The sequence below is a fragment of the Pelophylax lessonae genome (assembly GCF_965119305.1).
Source record: "Pelophylax lessonae genome assembly, chromosome: 2".
NCBI lineage: Eukaryota > Metazoa > Chordata > Amphibia > Anura > Ranidae > Pelophylax > Pelophylax lessonae.
Window position 1 is genome coordinate 574135478 of NC_138769.1, and position 14335 is coordinate 574149812.

At 42.9% G+C, this 14335-nt stretch overlaps 1 protein-coding gene across 5 annotated transcripts in view; it reads right to left on the reverse strand.

Annotated features, from left to right (window-relative positions):
- R3HDM2 (R3H domain containing 2) overlaps positions 1-14335 on the reverse strand; it is a 271423-nt gene that overhangs the window by 140872 nt on the left and 116216 nt on the right. For all 5 annotated transcript variants that reach the window (XM_082246039.1, XM_082246041.1, XM_082246038.1 and 2 more), the window contains exons 5-6: positions 4318-4435; positions 220-298 (exon numbers count right to left, since the gene is read on the reverse strand). In XM_082246039.1, the coding sequence (XP_082102165.1) occupies positions 220-298; positions 4318-4435 (197 nt within the window). The remainder of the gene's footprint in view (positions 1-219; positions 299-4317; positions 4436-14335) is intronic.

A 14335-nucleotide genomic window follows, 5' to 3' on the forward strand; every position in this document is an offset into this window, starting at 1 on the left:
AAATACTGTGATGTCATCGTTGACATCAAGATTTTCTGTGAGCTCCAGCAGCCATCTATCAACAGGGCAGAGCTAATCCAACTCTTTTCAGAGTCCAACTGCAGCAGTTGATCACTGCAATAATGAAAAAGTACACTAAATATAAATACACCAAAATATTAAAGATTGTCAAATTAAATGCCCACGTTTTGAAAAGTTAAAACAGCATTTACAAGATACCTCGGGTTATTCTTCAGTGTGTTCACTAAAAATTCATGTACATCTATTCCAGTAGAATCTGTGTACTCCTGACTAGAATCTGTGGGGAAAGAATAAAGAAAATCACTTCTTCTAAACAGCAAGTCTTATCTTGGAAGTTAGTAGTGTCGTTCTAAAAACAATGGATGTAACTTGCATTACTCTATAGTACATAACAATGAACAATAACACTACTGCCATGGGAGTACACCACCCTCAAAAAAATTTGCTAAACACCAATTACCCTCTTGCAACATTACACATCATCGGTTTTACTTTAGAAAACAAGGGCCTATGTCCTTGGCAATTATACAAATGTGGTAGAACACAACAGGATTTTGTTTGACCATTGCTCACCCTCTTGTGTCAGAACTGAGTGAATCCTACTCATAGGAACCAAACAAGAGCTTTCCTCCAAGTGCTTTATGTTCAAGTCATAGTGATGCAAAGGGATTGGCACTGAAACGCCAACTCCCAATTATCTAATAGTAAGGCAGACTAGTTGTAGGCTACTGTACTATACAACAGAGTAGCCACAAAGCTTTTGAAAGTTAAAACTGTCAAAATAGAAAGATTTTTGTGCTTGGTGCAAAACCCATCAAGTGACACAGGAATCTAGAAACAGCCAGATTTTACTGCCACCTACAGAAGGCTAGGACACGGGCAAACAGAAAAGTTGTAAGCCAGCCCCCATATAACGCCTCTTTTACCCAGCATGCCTTAGTTTTGTGAGAAAGCAATACAAAAGGCCAGCCAAAATCCAGGGGAGTGGGACAGGTGTTCCTCAATAGACTTGAAGCACACTAACATCAACCTGATTAGGGGACAGGAGTGAGGAAGAATTCTGTAGAACTTCTCCAAGAGGCTGCAAATTAGCTCTAGAAGGACAGAGAATCCCTCTCCTTGTGATCAGATCCTACAAATGCTTCCAGATTTACACTATCCTTTAAGGGGTATGTGGGAGCACAGGGCTATCCAACAATGGATACGTGCCACATAAGAAAAAAGGAGCAGCCATGTGCTTCTCCCCACACTTCAAAGTGGAGACCAAGTGGTCAAGGGTAGCACACTCTTCAACTTCCAGCATAGTGACCAAGCCACTAGTCACTTCAAAAGGGAGGAGATTACCTATACTTTCCTGAAGGTGATGATCCTGCAGCTCCTAGGCAATGTTCAACGGAGATCGGGTCAGAATACATACTCACAGAAAGGTCCTATATTAAAAGCGTAAAATGTCTGTTCTGCAAAACTAGATAAAGTTCCAAGCATGAGGACAGACCAGGCAAAGAAAGCTTTCCAGTAAGTGGGCGGTAAGAAGGTACTATCCAGTTCACTGTAAAAGATGGATTGATTGCATGTGGAACATCCTGGTACAAAAAGACCATCTAAATGCCTTGACTCTATTCCAGGATCCCAGACAGAGAAGGAGGCTGAACATTACCATAAGTCCACCATGGAAGGAGAGGCCAGTCAGGTGAGAACACTCTAAATACCCTAAAAGTCCTAAAAAGGAGATGTAGGTAGAAAATTCCAAACTAGTAAGGAAAAAGGTCAATGGTCCTCTGTGAATGGACTGCTTTAGTGAGGACTTGAGCAGAACATACTTGCCCATGTAAAATCCAAAGCTACCAATACCAAACACCTAGGAAGCAGTATCCAGAGGGGACCTTGCAAGTGTTCGGTCTATTAGAAGGGTTCAGACAAATAGCCAAGAATACTGATTCTATCTAGTAAATAGTTACATTCGCTGGTTCTGTAATGTTGAAACAAATCCAGCTGAATGTGACCAACTACTGCTAGATATATCATGAACTGGATATATTGAAACCACCACAGACAAAACTGTTCCCCTTTAGTGGGGATCTATAGAGCAATATCACAATGAGGAATGCCATGGAAAGGTACTAGGGTGGATAGAAGATCCAGTGTCTAGAGCATTCATAGGTGCTTCTAGAGGACACTGAGGGATCAGGTCCTTACTAGAAAAGGAAACAATAGGAACTGGTCCCTGTCTGCCTCGTAAATCAGAGAGTTCCCCAGAAAAGGCGGAGAGATGAGGGGCATCAAGTAAGGCAAAGAAAAGTTCCTACCAAAGAAAGAACAAGATTCCAGGGTGTGGAGATTCCAATCAGACCTCGTTAGATACACTGCCAAGTGCAGTAACACCTAAACCATGGTTAGGGGCAGGTGAATGACTTGCCGAACTCAAGGGCTTAGATTGATGGCTACCAGCAGTGACCTGAGAACCCAAGGAGTCATCTGGATGAGACAACAGCCCAAACTTTTAGAAGTGCGGTTGCACCTTCATTAAGAAGATGTTCTAGCCCTATAACCTAGAGTTGAGAGGTAAGATTTAAATCCATAAGCATCACTATTGCTCAAGTAGATGGAGAAAGGTGGGGTTCCTCCAACCCTTCTACAGACCTCCTGGTGTTGCGGTAGGAGCACACTCCAGCCACTAGTGACATTGCTCATGGCAATGTCAAGAGAAGGACCAATATGACGTCCCTTGAAAGCTAATCAAGTCAGGTGTTCCATTGGTTGAATCAATCCGAGCGTCCCAAGCCCATAGCCAGAGTGCCCTACGCATCTGTGTGGACATCAGTCCCAACGCAATTAAACAAGGGGCCTAACTGAGCAATAGATGGATCTTGCGTAAGTGATTTTAGCTTTCTGACATAGTTTGACATATTAAAGAAACAAGGGATGGAAAGCCACTCCAGTTTATTTGAACTGCAAATTTACTAGTCAGGGAACTGCTAAAAGAACATCTTCAACCTACCTAACAGTAGCATCTACGGTTGGAAGAGACCAATGGTTAATACATTTCAACTCAGAGGAAGAGAAAAAACCTGACATACTTTGGAGGGGCCCAGGATCCTAAAGGGTGTTTCCAGTCCCCACAGAGGAATGACCTAAATAGCAGGTGCAATGGGAATGTATTTGAAGATGTAGAAGCTCTAAAAGACCCTAAGGTCTGGAACAGCAAGCGAATCTCCTACACAGGTTACAAAGAACCTCTTGAAAATCGGAGTCATCTGCAGGTGGCTCAAGAACAGCCTCTCCAGTGTTAGACATTTGGGATTTAAATGAATCAAAAATGGTAAGAGGAACCTCGGGCTCCGCTTCAGCTGATTTAGAGGCCCACAAAAGGTCAGAAATAGACTACCAAAAATGGCGCCAGGGGACATTTAGAGCCTCTGCAGGCAGAGTGCTCCAGTAACTGGGCTCAAATGGATAAAAAGTTCAAAGTGAACGTGGAGGTCCCTGTGGATATGAGAAGACACCTCGGCCTCATCCAACGACACATTCACAAAATTGGTCTCAGGTTCAAAAAAAACAGGCGTCACTTTCTTCCGAGGATACCAGATAAAGGCCTCCAGAACCAATAGGGGAATATGGGCAAGACTGTCCTTCAGGAAGACTGATTAAATCACCTAGTGGAAAGAAACTTGGTTCAATGTGAGGCAAACTGGTGCCGATGATGGTTTCTCGCAGCCAGGGGGGACAAAGGCATTGTAGGCTGGCAGTGGAACAAGACAGTACGCTCCACATGGTGCTTAAGCAGGATGGTGCTTCCTCTAGGCTAAATGCTGGGAATGAGATCACGGAGTGCATGAAGCACTCCACTTAGGAGATGACAGACACTCAACCTCTTCGCTTTAACCCCTACTACAGTAAAACTGGTGGAGGTGGGAAATTTGAAAAAGGTGCCCAATGGTGATGTAGCTCCTAATGCTTTAGCTCAGTGCCCAAAAGGTCACATCATTGGATGACCCTGCAAATTATCCCTTCCAGCGGGGTTTGTGTATGGCCTCCAATGCTTTTTAATGAGGAAATGCTGATCCTGGTAAACTATGTAGGTAGAGACCAGCTCAAGTACCAGTGTAAGAATCTAGACGTCGCTAAGGAAAAGTCAGCAGAAGCGGTTATATCGGGGCTGGCTTACAACTTTGTTTGCCAGTGTCCTAGCCTCCTGTAGGCAGCAGTACAACCCAACTGTTTGGAAATTCCTGTATCCCTCAAAGGACAATGTAGAAAGTCTGTTTTGTCCAACTGATGCCACAATATTAAACCCACCTCTAGACAGCATTTTCTTTGGCCCTTTTTCTTTATTTTTCTCATCCTTCTCAGGTCCATCCTTACAGCACTTCTCTTCCTTATCAGAAGGACAGCTAATATGCAAGTGAATGACATCCTAAAGCAAAAACAAAATATTCACATCAAACAAGCAGACAACAAAAATGCACTGTATGTTCACGCTTACAGAGCTCCCTGTGTACTTTGTAAAGAAACATTAGACCAATAACAGAATAAGTAGCATATAAATCTCTACAAATTAATAGAGCAGCACTCAAACTATCAAGTAAAAAAGACCCCACACACCAGGGAAAGGCAATTCATTTTCCCTAGGGGACAGATGAGAAACCGGAACTGTTGCAGAGGGCCAAAATTAATTTTGCTCATTCATTTTGGACATGGGAAGGTCCATATGTATGTAAACATGTAGAAAACATGTAGTGATGCTAAGAATACCAGGTAGGAAATAGATCTTTCAGACGGGCGGTCAGGGGGTGGTAAAAACAGATCAGCTCCTAAGGCAGTTCTTGCAGCTCTCCACACAGACATCTGTTAGCGTGCCTCTCTAAGCATGTCAACTTCCTCACTGAGAGCGCCACTGTTTGCCCAGGTCTGCCCTAAGTAAAGGGGAAGGCATACCAAGGAACTGACAATATATTTAAACCATCAACTGGATAGAGAACTAGCTAAAGGTATATAACAAATATTAGATGCCAGGGTGCTGAACAATGGCTTAAAGCTCTCTAAGCTTTCCCCCTATGTGCCTGACCTCCACATTTCTCAGGTGTCTTTGCTTGTCATTCTTATTCTAGTTCCTTCCATTCGTTATCATTGAGGAATTCCTTGTTTTAAAGTTTGGACCAATCGTATATTTTTCTTTGATAAGATTATTCTTCTATAATGATCAATATCTCGCCCTAGCAATTGGAGTCATGTAGTCTTGCCAGTATACGTTCATTTAAGTATTTCTAAATGCTCAAAGTTTTTTACCTTCATGCATTCCAAGCATGAAGATAAAAAAAAAAAAAAAAACACATCTGCAGCAGCTCCCCCAGCCCCCCTATTACTTACCTGAGCCCTTATCGTGATCAAGCGATGTGCACAAGCTGGCTCCTGTTGCGGTCAATCAATCACAGCCAGTAAGCCAATGACAAGAGAGAGAAGGTGGGGCCGAGCTGTGGCTCTGTGTGAATACACACGAAGAGCAGCGGCTAAGGAGTGAGCCTGCTTGGGGTCCTCCATAGCAAGTGGCCTGCTCTGGGGGACCTGAGAAGAGGATCGGGGCTGCTCTATGCAAATCCACTGCATCTTGTAAATGACCAATAATTTACTGGCATACATACATATTTTGGTCCATAACTCATATTCAAACTAGAAAGTACAGCCAAAGATCATTTGGCTATACTTTTCCTATGGCTCAAAAAGGAGTACAGTTCGTTATGCACTTTTGTGACTCGATTTCAGCAAACAGGGGGCTGAAACTTATTCTCGATTTCTACAGCCATGCCATTAAAGCCAGAGACAATGAAGGAGAGTGAAATAGAGGCCCTTGAAATAGCAGATCTGTCATGTTGGGAAGAGACCAGAAATCATCTGCTAGAAGTCCAAGTATGCCTGTGTACCAGGTTTTTTTGGGCCAATTTGGAGCAAGTAGAATAACTGTTTCCCTCTCTTGCTCTACTTTGTGAAGCAGGCGAGGCAGAATTTGCAGTGGGGGGATAATCTGCCTGCCAGGGGTGGTTCAGGGCGTTCTGCAAACTTGGCAGTCCTTAGAAGTATCTGAGTAAGTTGAAAGCAGAAAGCAGTGAGGTGGTAGAGTTTTGAACTCTATCTTGTACCTTTTGAGACCACTGATTGAACCCACAGGCCTGGGACCCGGAGAGACTTAAACTGTAACAGACATCCCACCACTTTTAGGAATAAGGACAATGGGAACGGTTAGGTGTTTATTGAGAACTGAATGCCAAAATTCACTACCAGAGTAGGGCATTTCTTCTTGAAATCATTTGCCAGTGGCTAAATCTCAGCAAATAGCTTAAGGGGGGGGGGGGGGAAACATTTCAGGGTTGAGCCAGTCCTCTAAGTGCAAAATCAATCTGTGCATGTATTGGAGAAGACTTTAGAGAGTACTATGCCAGTCTCCATGCACTTATTTAGACTGTAGAGAGTCAAGGTGTTAAGCAAAATACTAGTGCCCACTGCTTCAATTGTGTCCCCAGTAGAGAGCATTTGGCACCAAGTTGTAGCTTGTACCTCATAAAATGCAGGGGGGGGAAGAAAAACTGATGTTTCTGCTCCAAACCATGAACCTCAATAATGTCCTACAGAATATATAATATCATCATGCAAAAGAGGTTCCGCTTCTGATTCCTGAGCAGGGTAAGGTGGAATAGAGTACGTGAAGGGTTGTAGACATGCAGGAAGATTTCCGAAAAATTCATATATAGTGGCACGAAATCTGCTTTTATCCAACAGGATATATGGTGTTTGCCTGAGAGGGGGGGGGGTCAATCAGATAAGGGTAGCTGTGTCATTATAGGAAATTCAGGAACAAGGGAACAGCTATCACCCTGAGCGGTTTTCATAGTTTCTTGTAGGGCATCTGCAGAACACATGCCATTTTGCCCTTTTGTCCCAGCTCCATTGCACCTGTGATCCGCCATTGCCAAGAGAGGGGATCCCCAGAGGGGTACTCATGGGTATGGAGTGTGGAATAGATAGGGTTTGCATGTCCCAAAAAAGGAGCTAACATAACCCAAGTGCTGACCGTATTATTGTGGCCGTGTCTCTGTAGATGGCAGCAGAAATACAGCAAAATACTGTGTGCAATTTCTGAGGAAAAGGCGGGCAGGAATACATCATCCAGGTGTGATGCAGTTATTTCATCCTCCTGAGATTAAATCTAGATTGAATAAAAACGCCACATTTAAACAGCTCACACTGAATACATTTTAGAGGTAAAATGGCAGGTAGTACCATAATAAAAGTAGATAACTGCCCCTCTGCCGCTAAAATTACAGTGTGTGCAATGAACTGCAGATGGATATTAAAACCCAGGGGCCGTTGTTAGCATACCCCATCACGGGAATAACCCCAAAGGGATCCCCAGGGTCTGGGAACCATAGAAGTGGAGAGCCTAACAGAATTCAGTGCCTGAAGCGAACATTACAGGCCAGCCCAACATAGTGGGGTTTGGGTACAGTTCCCAAGGTACACGCCAAGGTTAATGGATCCAGAAACTGCTAAATAGCCCAGAACAATGAGCAGTCATATTATTATTATTATAAAGGATTTATATAGCGCCAACAGTTTGCGCATCGCTTTACAATGCGAGGGAAGACAAGGCGAGGGAAGACAATACAGTTTCAATACAATTAAATACAGGAGGAATTAGAGGGCCCTGCTAGTTAGAGCTTACAATCTAGAAGGGAGGGTCAAGTGAAACAAAAGGCAATAACTGTGGGGGGTGGGCTGATGGAGAAAATGGAAGTACAGTTGTTAGGTGTGGGTAAGATAGGCTTCTCTTATATCTTGATAATAGCTTCAGAAAAAACATTGAATAGCTACACACAGAGAAATCTTCTCCAGAGGAGAACAGATTAATCTCCTAAGGGCACTTGGGAGTCAGAGAGGCGGGCTGATGAGGTCACAACCTTTGACTCAGAGGCGGCTTTTATTAATAGAATACAACGCTCGCGATGATTGGTTGAGCGCTGCTGCTGTAGACTGGACTCTAGACTAGTCTGTGTTCTGTGAAGGCTGAGCTCGTACCCAGAACACAGTGCGGTATACTGCAAGTGGCCGCAGCTACGTACAGTTTTACCACACATGCAGAAGGCTGACAGCTTAGGGAGAGACCAAGTTAGTTTGGACAAGCTTGTAAATTAGTTCAAAAGCTGGACTTTTAAAAGTATCTTAGCTGTTAGGGCCCATTCACACCAGTGTTAATTTCGTCGACTAAAACCGACTAAAATGTTTTCGTCGACTAACACAATTCAGATGACTAAAATACGACTAAAACTAAAATGGCATTTTAGTCAAAAGACTATAACTAAAACTAAATCGAAATTTGCTGCCAAAAATTAACACTGGTGCATGCTCAAAGCATAAATAACATATTCGATTTTTCACTCTAGGACCAGCAGTAGTATATAATGAGTTTGGAAATTGTAGAGAAATGCTTAAATAATGCATTACAAATTACAATTGAACTACACCCATTTGATTATAGATGACTAAAATGAGTTTTAGTCGACTAAAATGTAGGGCGTTTTAGTCGACTAAAATATACTGGAGTTTTAGTCGACTAAATACGACTAAAACTAAAACACTTGCAGAAGACTAAAATAGGACTAAAACTAAAATGCCATTTTAGTTCTAAGACTAAAACTAAATTGAAATTTGCTGCCAAAATTAACACTGATTCACACCAGATGTGGTGAGAATGTGCTGGGTACCTTTTCCAGCGCAGTCCCACCACATGACAAGGCAAATGCTTGTCTCCTTATCTGCCCTGTTAACACCATTGTAAACTAATTCCTGGCTGTGGAGTACTTTTTCCAGCGGCATGAGAGGCAATCCATTGCCGCCTTACAGCACACAGCTGCCAACAGAACTTTAGGAGATGTTTTATAAGATGACTCAGTCTATTTAAAAAAAATACATGTAAAAATGTTTGATCAAAATCGGAATATAAATTTTATATATCCACTACCCATGTAAACCATTAATAAATTGTTAAAAATATTGATGGAGAATTAAATTATTAAATACTAGAATAATATCATTGCATGAATAATTACCGGTATATAAAAAACCACTGGTTATAAGACCACAGAGTCTGATTGAATAAAATATTAAAATGGACTAGTTTGTCGATCGATACACATGACTCCTGATGACGTCAGACGGCACTGACGAAAAGCGTAGGGTCACGGGATAACGTGGTATGTCATTTCCGCCATTTGTAACGCAATCAGCGTCCTTGCTTCCCGGTTTGAGCTTGAATCTCCTTGCAAGCATTGTAAGTCTTTTAATTGCCATTTTACTCAATAAATGCTTCATACTTCACTATGGAAGTCTTCCTCTCTCACTCCCTTTAATCTACGGATATTCTGGATGAAGTTTGCCTAACTTATGGTTGAGGAGGCCCTCTTATTGAGATCAGGCGATATTTATACTTACCTCTGGTAAGTAGGTATTTTGGTTATTGGTGGTGGATACAAAGTTTATCACAGCACACCTTTGAGAAGACAACAAGGAATAGGACACTTTGGCATGCAAAATCACATTGGGGATCAAGGATTTTTTCTCCTGCTATAGACAATTTTATTTTATTTTACAGCAATTAAATTATTTGTCTATTGTAATGTTATGCTTTGGTTTTAAGCACTATTTGCACATATTATAATACCCAAATTCATACATAAAATAAAGTGCACAGCACAATTCATTCACCCACATGAGGGGTTATGGATTGACACATCACGGATTGTATGTATATGTATATTATTGATTATTAACATTTTGTCACAAATAAACGTGGTTCAAAGTATCGATCGACAAACTAGTTGACCGGTCCTTTTTAATATTTTATGTAAAAATGTTTTGCTAGAAAATTACTTAAACTCTCCCCCCCCCCATATTTTCTGAAAGCAAAGGGCCTGAAGAATAAAATGGTGGCTATTGCAAATTTTTAGGTCACATGATATTTATGCTGCAGTTTATCAAATGCAAATTTTCAAGAAAAAATACACTAATACATTTTAGTGCACACAAACACATTTTTGGTAAAAATATAAGATGGTGCTAAACAGAGTACAAAGATACCGAACATGTCACAGTTTAAAACGGCGCATGCTTGCAGAATCACCACAAACTACAATAGATTAAATTATCCATAAGCGGTGCTTTTTAAAGCCTTAACAGGTTACCAGTTTGAAGTTGAACATGAGGTCTGGTGCTAGATTTATTGCCTTCAATCTGATGTTGCCAGCAATAACTCATATGTGTGGTGCGATCACTGTGTACATAGGTGTACCTATTTGTACATTTGCATTTGTGCATGAATGGGCATGGTACTTAATTTTTTTTTTTTAATTTATTTATTTTATTATTTATTTCAGGTTCTTATATAGCGCCGTCAATTTACGCAGCGCTTTACATATACATTGCACATTCACATCAGTCCCTGCCCTCAAGGAGCTTACAATCTAAGGTCCCTAATTCACATTCATACATACATAGTAGGGCCATTTTTTTTTTTTATACAGGATCCAATTAACCTACCAGCATGTCTTTGGAGTGTGGAAGGAAACCGGAGTACCCGGAGGAAACCCACGCAGGCACAGGGAGAACATGCAAACTCCAGGCAGGTAGTGTCGTGGTTGGGATTCGAACCAGCGACCCTCTTGCTGCTAGGTGAAAGTGCTAGCCACTACACCACTGTGCCGCCCTTAATTCAACTTCATTGCCATTACAAGGGATTAACAACATCCTTTGTGATAGCTGGGTATTGATAGGTACTCTTTATGAAGAGCTCTGGGGTCTATTAAACTGCAGATTTCTCTTCTGTCCTTAAAAGCAGCTGATCTAACTGATCAGTTTGATTGGCTGCTTTACTAGTAGGTGAAGGCTAGTCAAAAAAAAAAAAAAAAACCAGAAGTGATGAGATCCTCGTCGCTTTCGGTTTCTGACGTCACAGAGGAGGAGGAACAGAAATCTCGCTCACCTCTCACGGTACTTCCAATTCTAGCAGACAATGATGACTGGCAACACAAAAAGTGCTGACTTTCATGACTGCAAATGCAAAGCCAAATGGCAAAAAAAAAAAAAAAAAAATGAATACTTTAGATATGGTTAAAAGCACACTCCTCTAGACATAGCTTTCACAGATACCAAACCATTACAAAATGTTTTTAGGTCTTCTCAAAGGATATTTAAAGCAGAGGGAAAAAAAACAGGTAAACCTATTGCAGCTTACCAGTCTTTAGGCAGAGGTGGCTGCATTAGTTTTCTGGCTAAAATAAATTCAGCAACAGCAGAAAATGCATGTTGATCTTTCCAGAAATGCATTATCGTTGTAACTTCCCTTTGACCTTAAATAATTGAAAAAACACTAGCCGCCCAAGCTGTCCACTGTAAACTACTAATTCCTCTACTCGCCACATAATGGAGATACAGAAAACTGGATATTTGTCTTACCTTAAATATAAAATCCTTTTCTCTGATGTTCATTGACAGACACAACTCCATATATTCTTGATCAATGGGTTTATGCTCCTCTCCATAGGAGTAGGACATTAGGTGGGAAAAAATTTTAACCACACCTATAGGGCAGTCCCAGAAGGTATACTCCCACTTCCTGTTACAGGACATAAGTGTTGTAACAAGCAGTGTCAGAATATAAAACCCAACTCAATAGAGGGGCGGGTGCTATGTCCTTAAATGAACATCAGAGAAGGATTTTACGGTAAGACAAAAATCATTTTTCTCTTTCATTCATTGACGGACAGAGCTCCATATCTTCTTGGCCGATGAGACATCCCAAAGCAGTGTCAATATGAGGGGTGGGAAGAACAGCAAGAAACACACTTCCCAAAGGCTAAACATAGCCAACCAGGTAAAACAGGAGCTCACCTGACAAAATTAACAAATACACCCTCAAAGAGGACTAAACCTCTCCAACAGCGGCCTTCAAAATCTTGTGGCCAAAAAAAGCATCCGCCGATGTCAACACATCGACCTTATAAAATTTTGTGAAAGTGTGCACAGACGACCATGTGACCGCCTTTCACACCTGCATCACTGACGCCTGTCGGAAGGCCCAAGAGGCACTAAGCGCCTTTGTAGAATGCACCTTAACAGGGTAAGGACCCTTAATGGAATAGGCCTGCACCACCCTCTGCCTGATCTATCTGGAAAAGGTCTTGCGGCCATCCCCTTACGGGGTCCATAAGGACAAAGAATCAGATTTCTGGAATGACTCAGTCGCCGCCAGGTACATACACCGCAATAGCCCGAACCACAGTCAAAGAATGTAAGGCAATCTCTTTAGGATGCTTAGGACAGAGAGATGACAACACAGTGTCTTTATTCAAATGGAAACCAGAGACGACTTTAGAAAGGAACGACTGACCGGTACGAAGCACCACCTTGTCTCTGTGAACCACCAGGTAAGAGGAACAACAGAACAACGCAGCCAGCTCCGACATTTTGCACGCAGAAATAATAGCTACCAAGAAAGCTACCTTCTGTGTCAAAGTGAGCAGAGGAATCTCACAAATATTTTCAAAGGGCGGTTTCTGAAGAACCAACAGCACCAAATTAAGGTAACCGAGACCTCACAAGGGGAGCCAGGTGACAGACCCGCTAAGCAAAGGTTTGAACCAAGGAATTTGTGGCCAACGGGCGTTGAAAGAAAATCGCCAGGGCTGATATCTGGCCTTTGATGGTACCCAAGGTCAAAAGCTGATCTACATCTCTTAGTAGAAAATCCAAGACACGAGACATCGAGAAGGAATGGGGGGGAAACCCCCCGGGACTCACACTAAGTAATGTATGCCCAGACTCAAGGATAAATCTTCCTAGCAGTAGATTTTCTAAGCTTTTAAAAATTTAGGAATCACTGATTCAGACACCCCTCTATCCCCTCAACACCTGGCTTTCAATAGCCAGGCCATCAAAGCCAGCGACTGGGAAGCAGGATGGAATATCGGTCCTTGAGTTAGATCTTGTCTGAGAGGGAGTCTCCAAGGGATATCGGTGACCAGCCATACTAGGTCTGCGTACCAGGACCTGCAAGGCCAATCTGGTGCCGCTAGGATGACCTGAATTCCTTCTGCCTCAATCCTTCCCAGAAGTCAAGGCAGAAGAGTCAGAGGAGGAAATGCACACATTATACGATATTGGCTCCAAGGAGCTACAAGAGCATCCTCTGCACCTTCCTGTTGATACAAGAGACCAATAGGTCCACATCGGGAGTCCCCCACCTGAGGAACAGTTAATGAAACACCTCCTGGTGGAGAGACCATTCTCCCTGATCCAACTTCTGCCGACTGAGGTAATCTGCCTGCCAATTTTTCATCTCTGAAATATGCATGGAAGAGATGGATGGAACAAAGTGTTCTGCCCATCTTATAATGCCAGCTACTTCCCAGTCCGCTCGACAACCCCACCATAAAAATCAGGTATGGCCGCCCCGAGGGGAGCTAGGTATGGGTGAAAGAGGGGTGGTCTGCAGAGGGATCCCGATATTGAGGAGGAGCGTAAGGGGGGGGGGGGGAGGAAGGAAGGGCAGTCTGAGGTTCAACCAGCCCAGGGAACACCAGAAGGGCGGGGGGGGGAGGGGAACGAAGACACTACTTACCACACCATGGGACCAGGAGGGCACCACTCCAGACAGGCCACCCACCGTCTTGGCATGGGGGTGCTGCGGGCGCAGAGGTCATGACTAGGATCGTGACCAGGGCTATGCGTCCTCGCAAGACATTCAAATCGCCGGCCATCCCCCGCCTAGTGGGGCTATGTTGCGGCCAACCCAGCGTGGAGCTAAGGTCAGGTCGCGCTCTCTGGCTAGACTGTATGGATCTAGGATATCCAGTTTGTCGCCCAGTCCGGCAGCTGATTGTAGTTCCCACAGGAACAGAAAATAATAAAAAGAAAAAAACATTTCATTTAAAAAGGAAAAAATGCTAGGACCAGAGATCACAGCAATGAACTAGGTCCTTACTCCTGACTGGGCAGAAAAAAACTGAAGTCCTATAGCAGGAAGTGGGAGTATACCCCCTGGGAATGCCCTAAAGTCGTGGTCAAATTTTTTTGTGCCTAGTGTCCTACTCCTATGGAGAGCAGCATAAAACCATTGGTCAAAAAGATATGGAGCTGTGTCTGACAATGAACGAAAGAGCAAACCCTATTTATGGTCCAAACCAGGAAAACCCCCCCGAACGACAACCATGGCACCTTCTATATACAGTGGTGAAGTGAGCATTGCCACACAAGGACAGGAAGTGCGTTA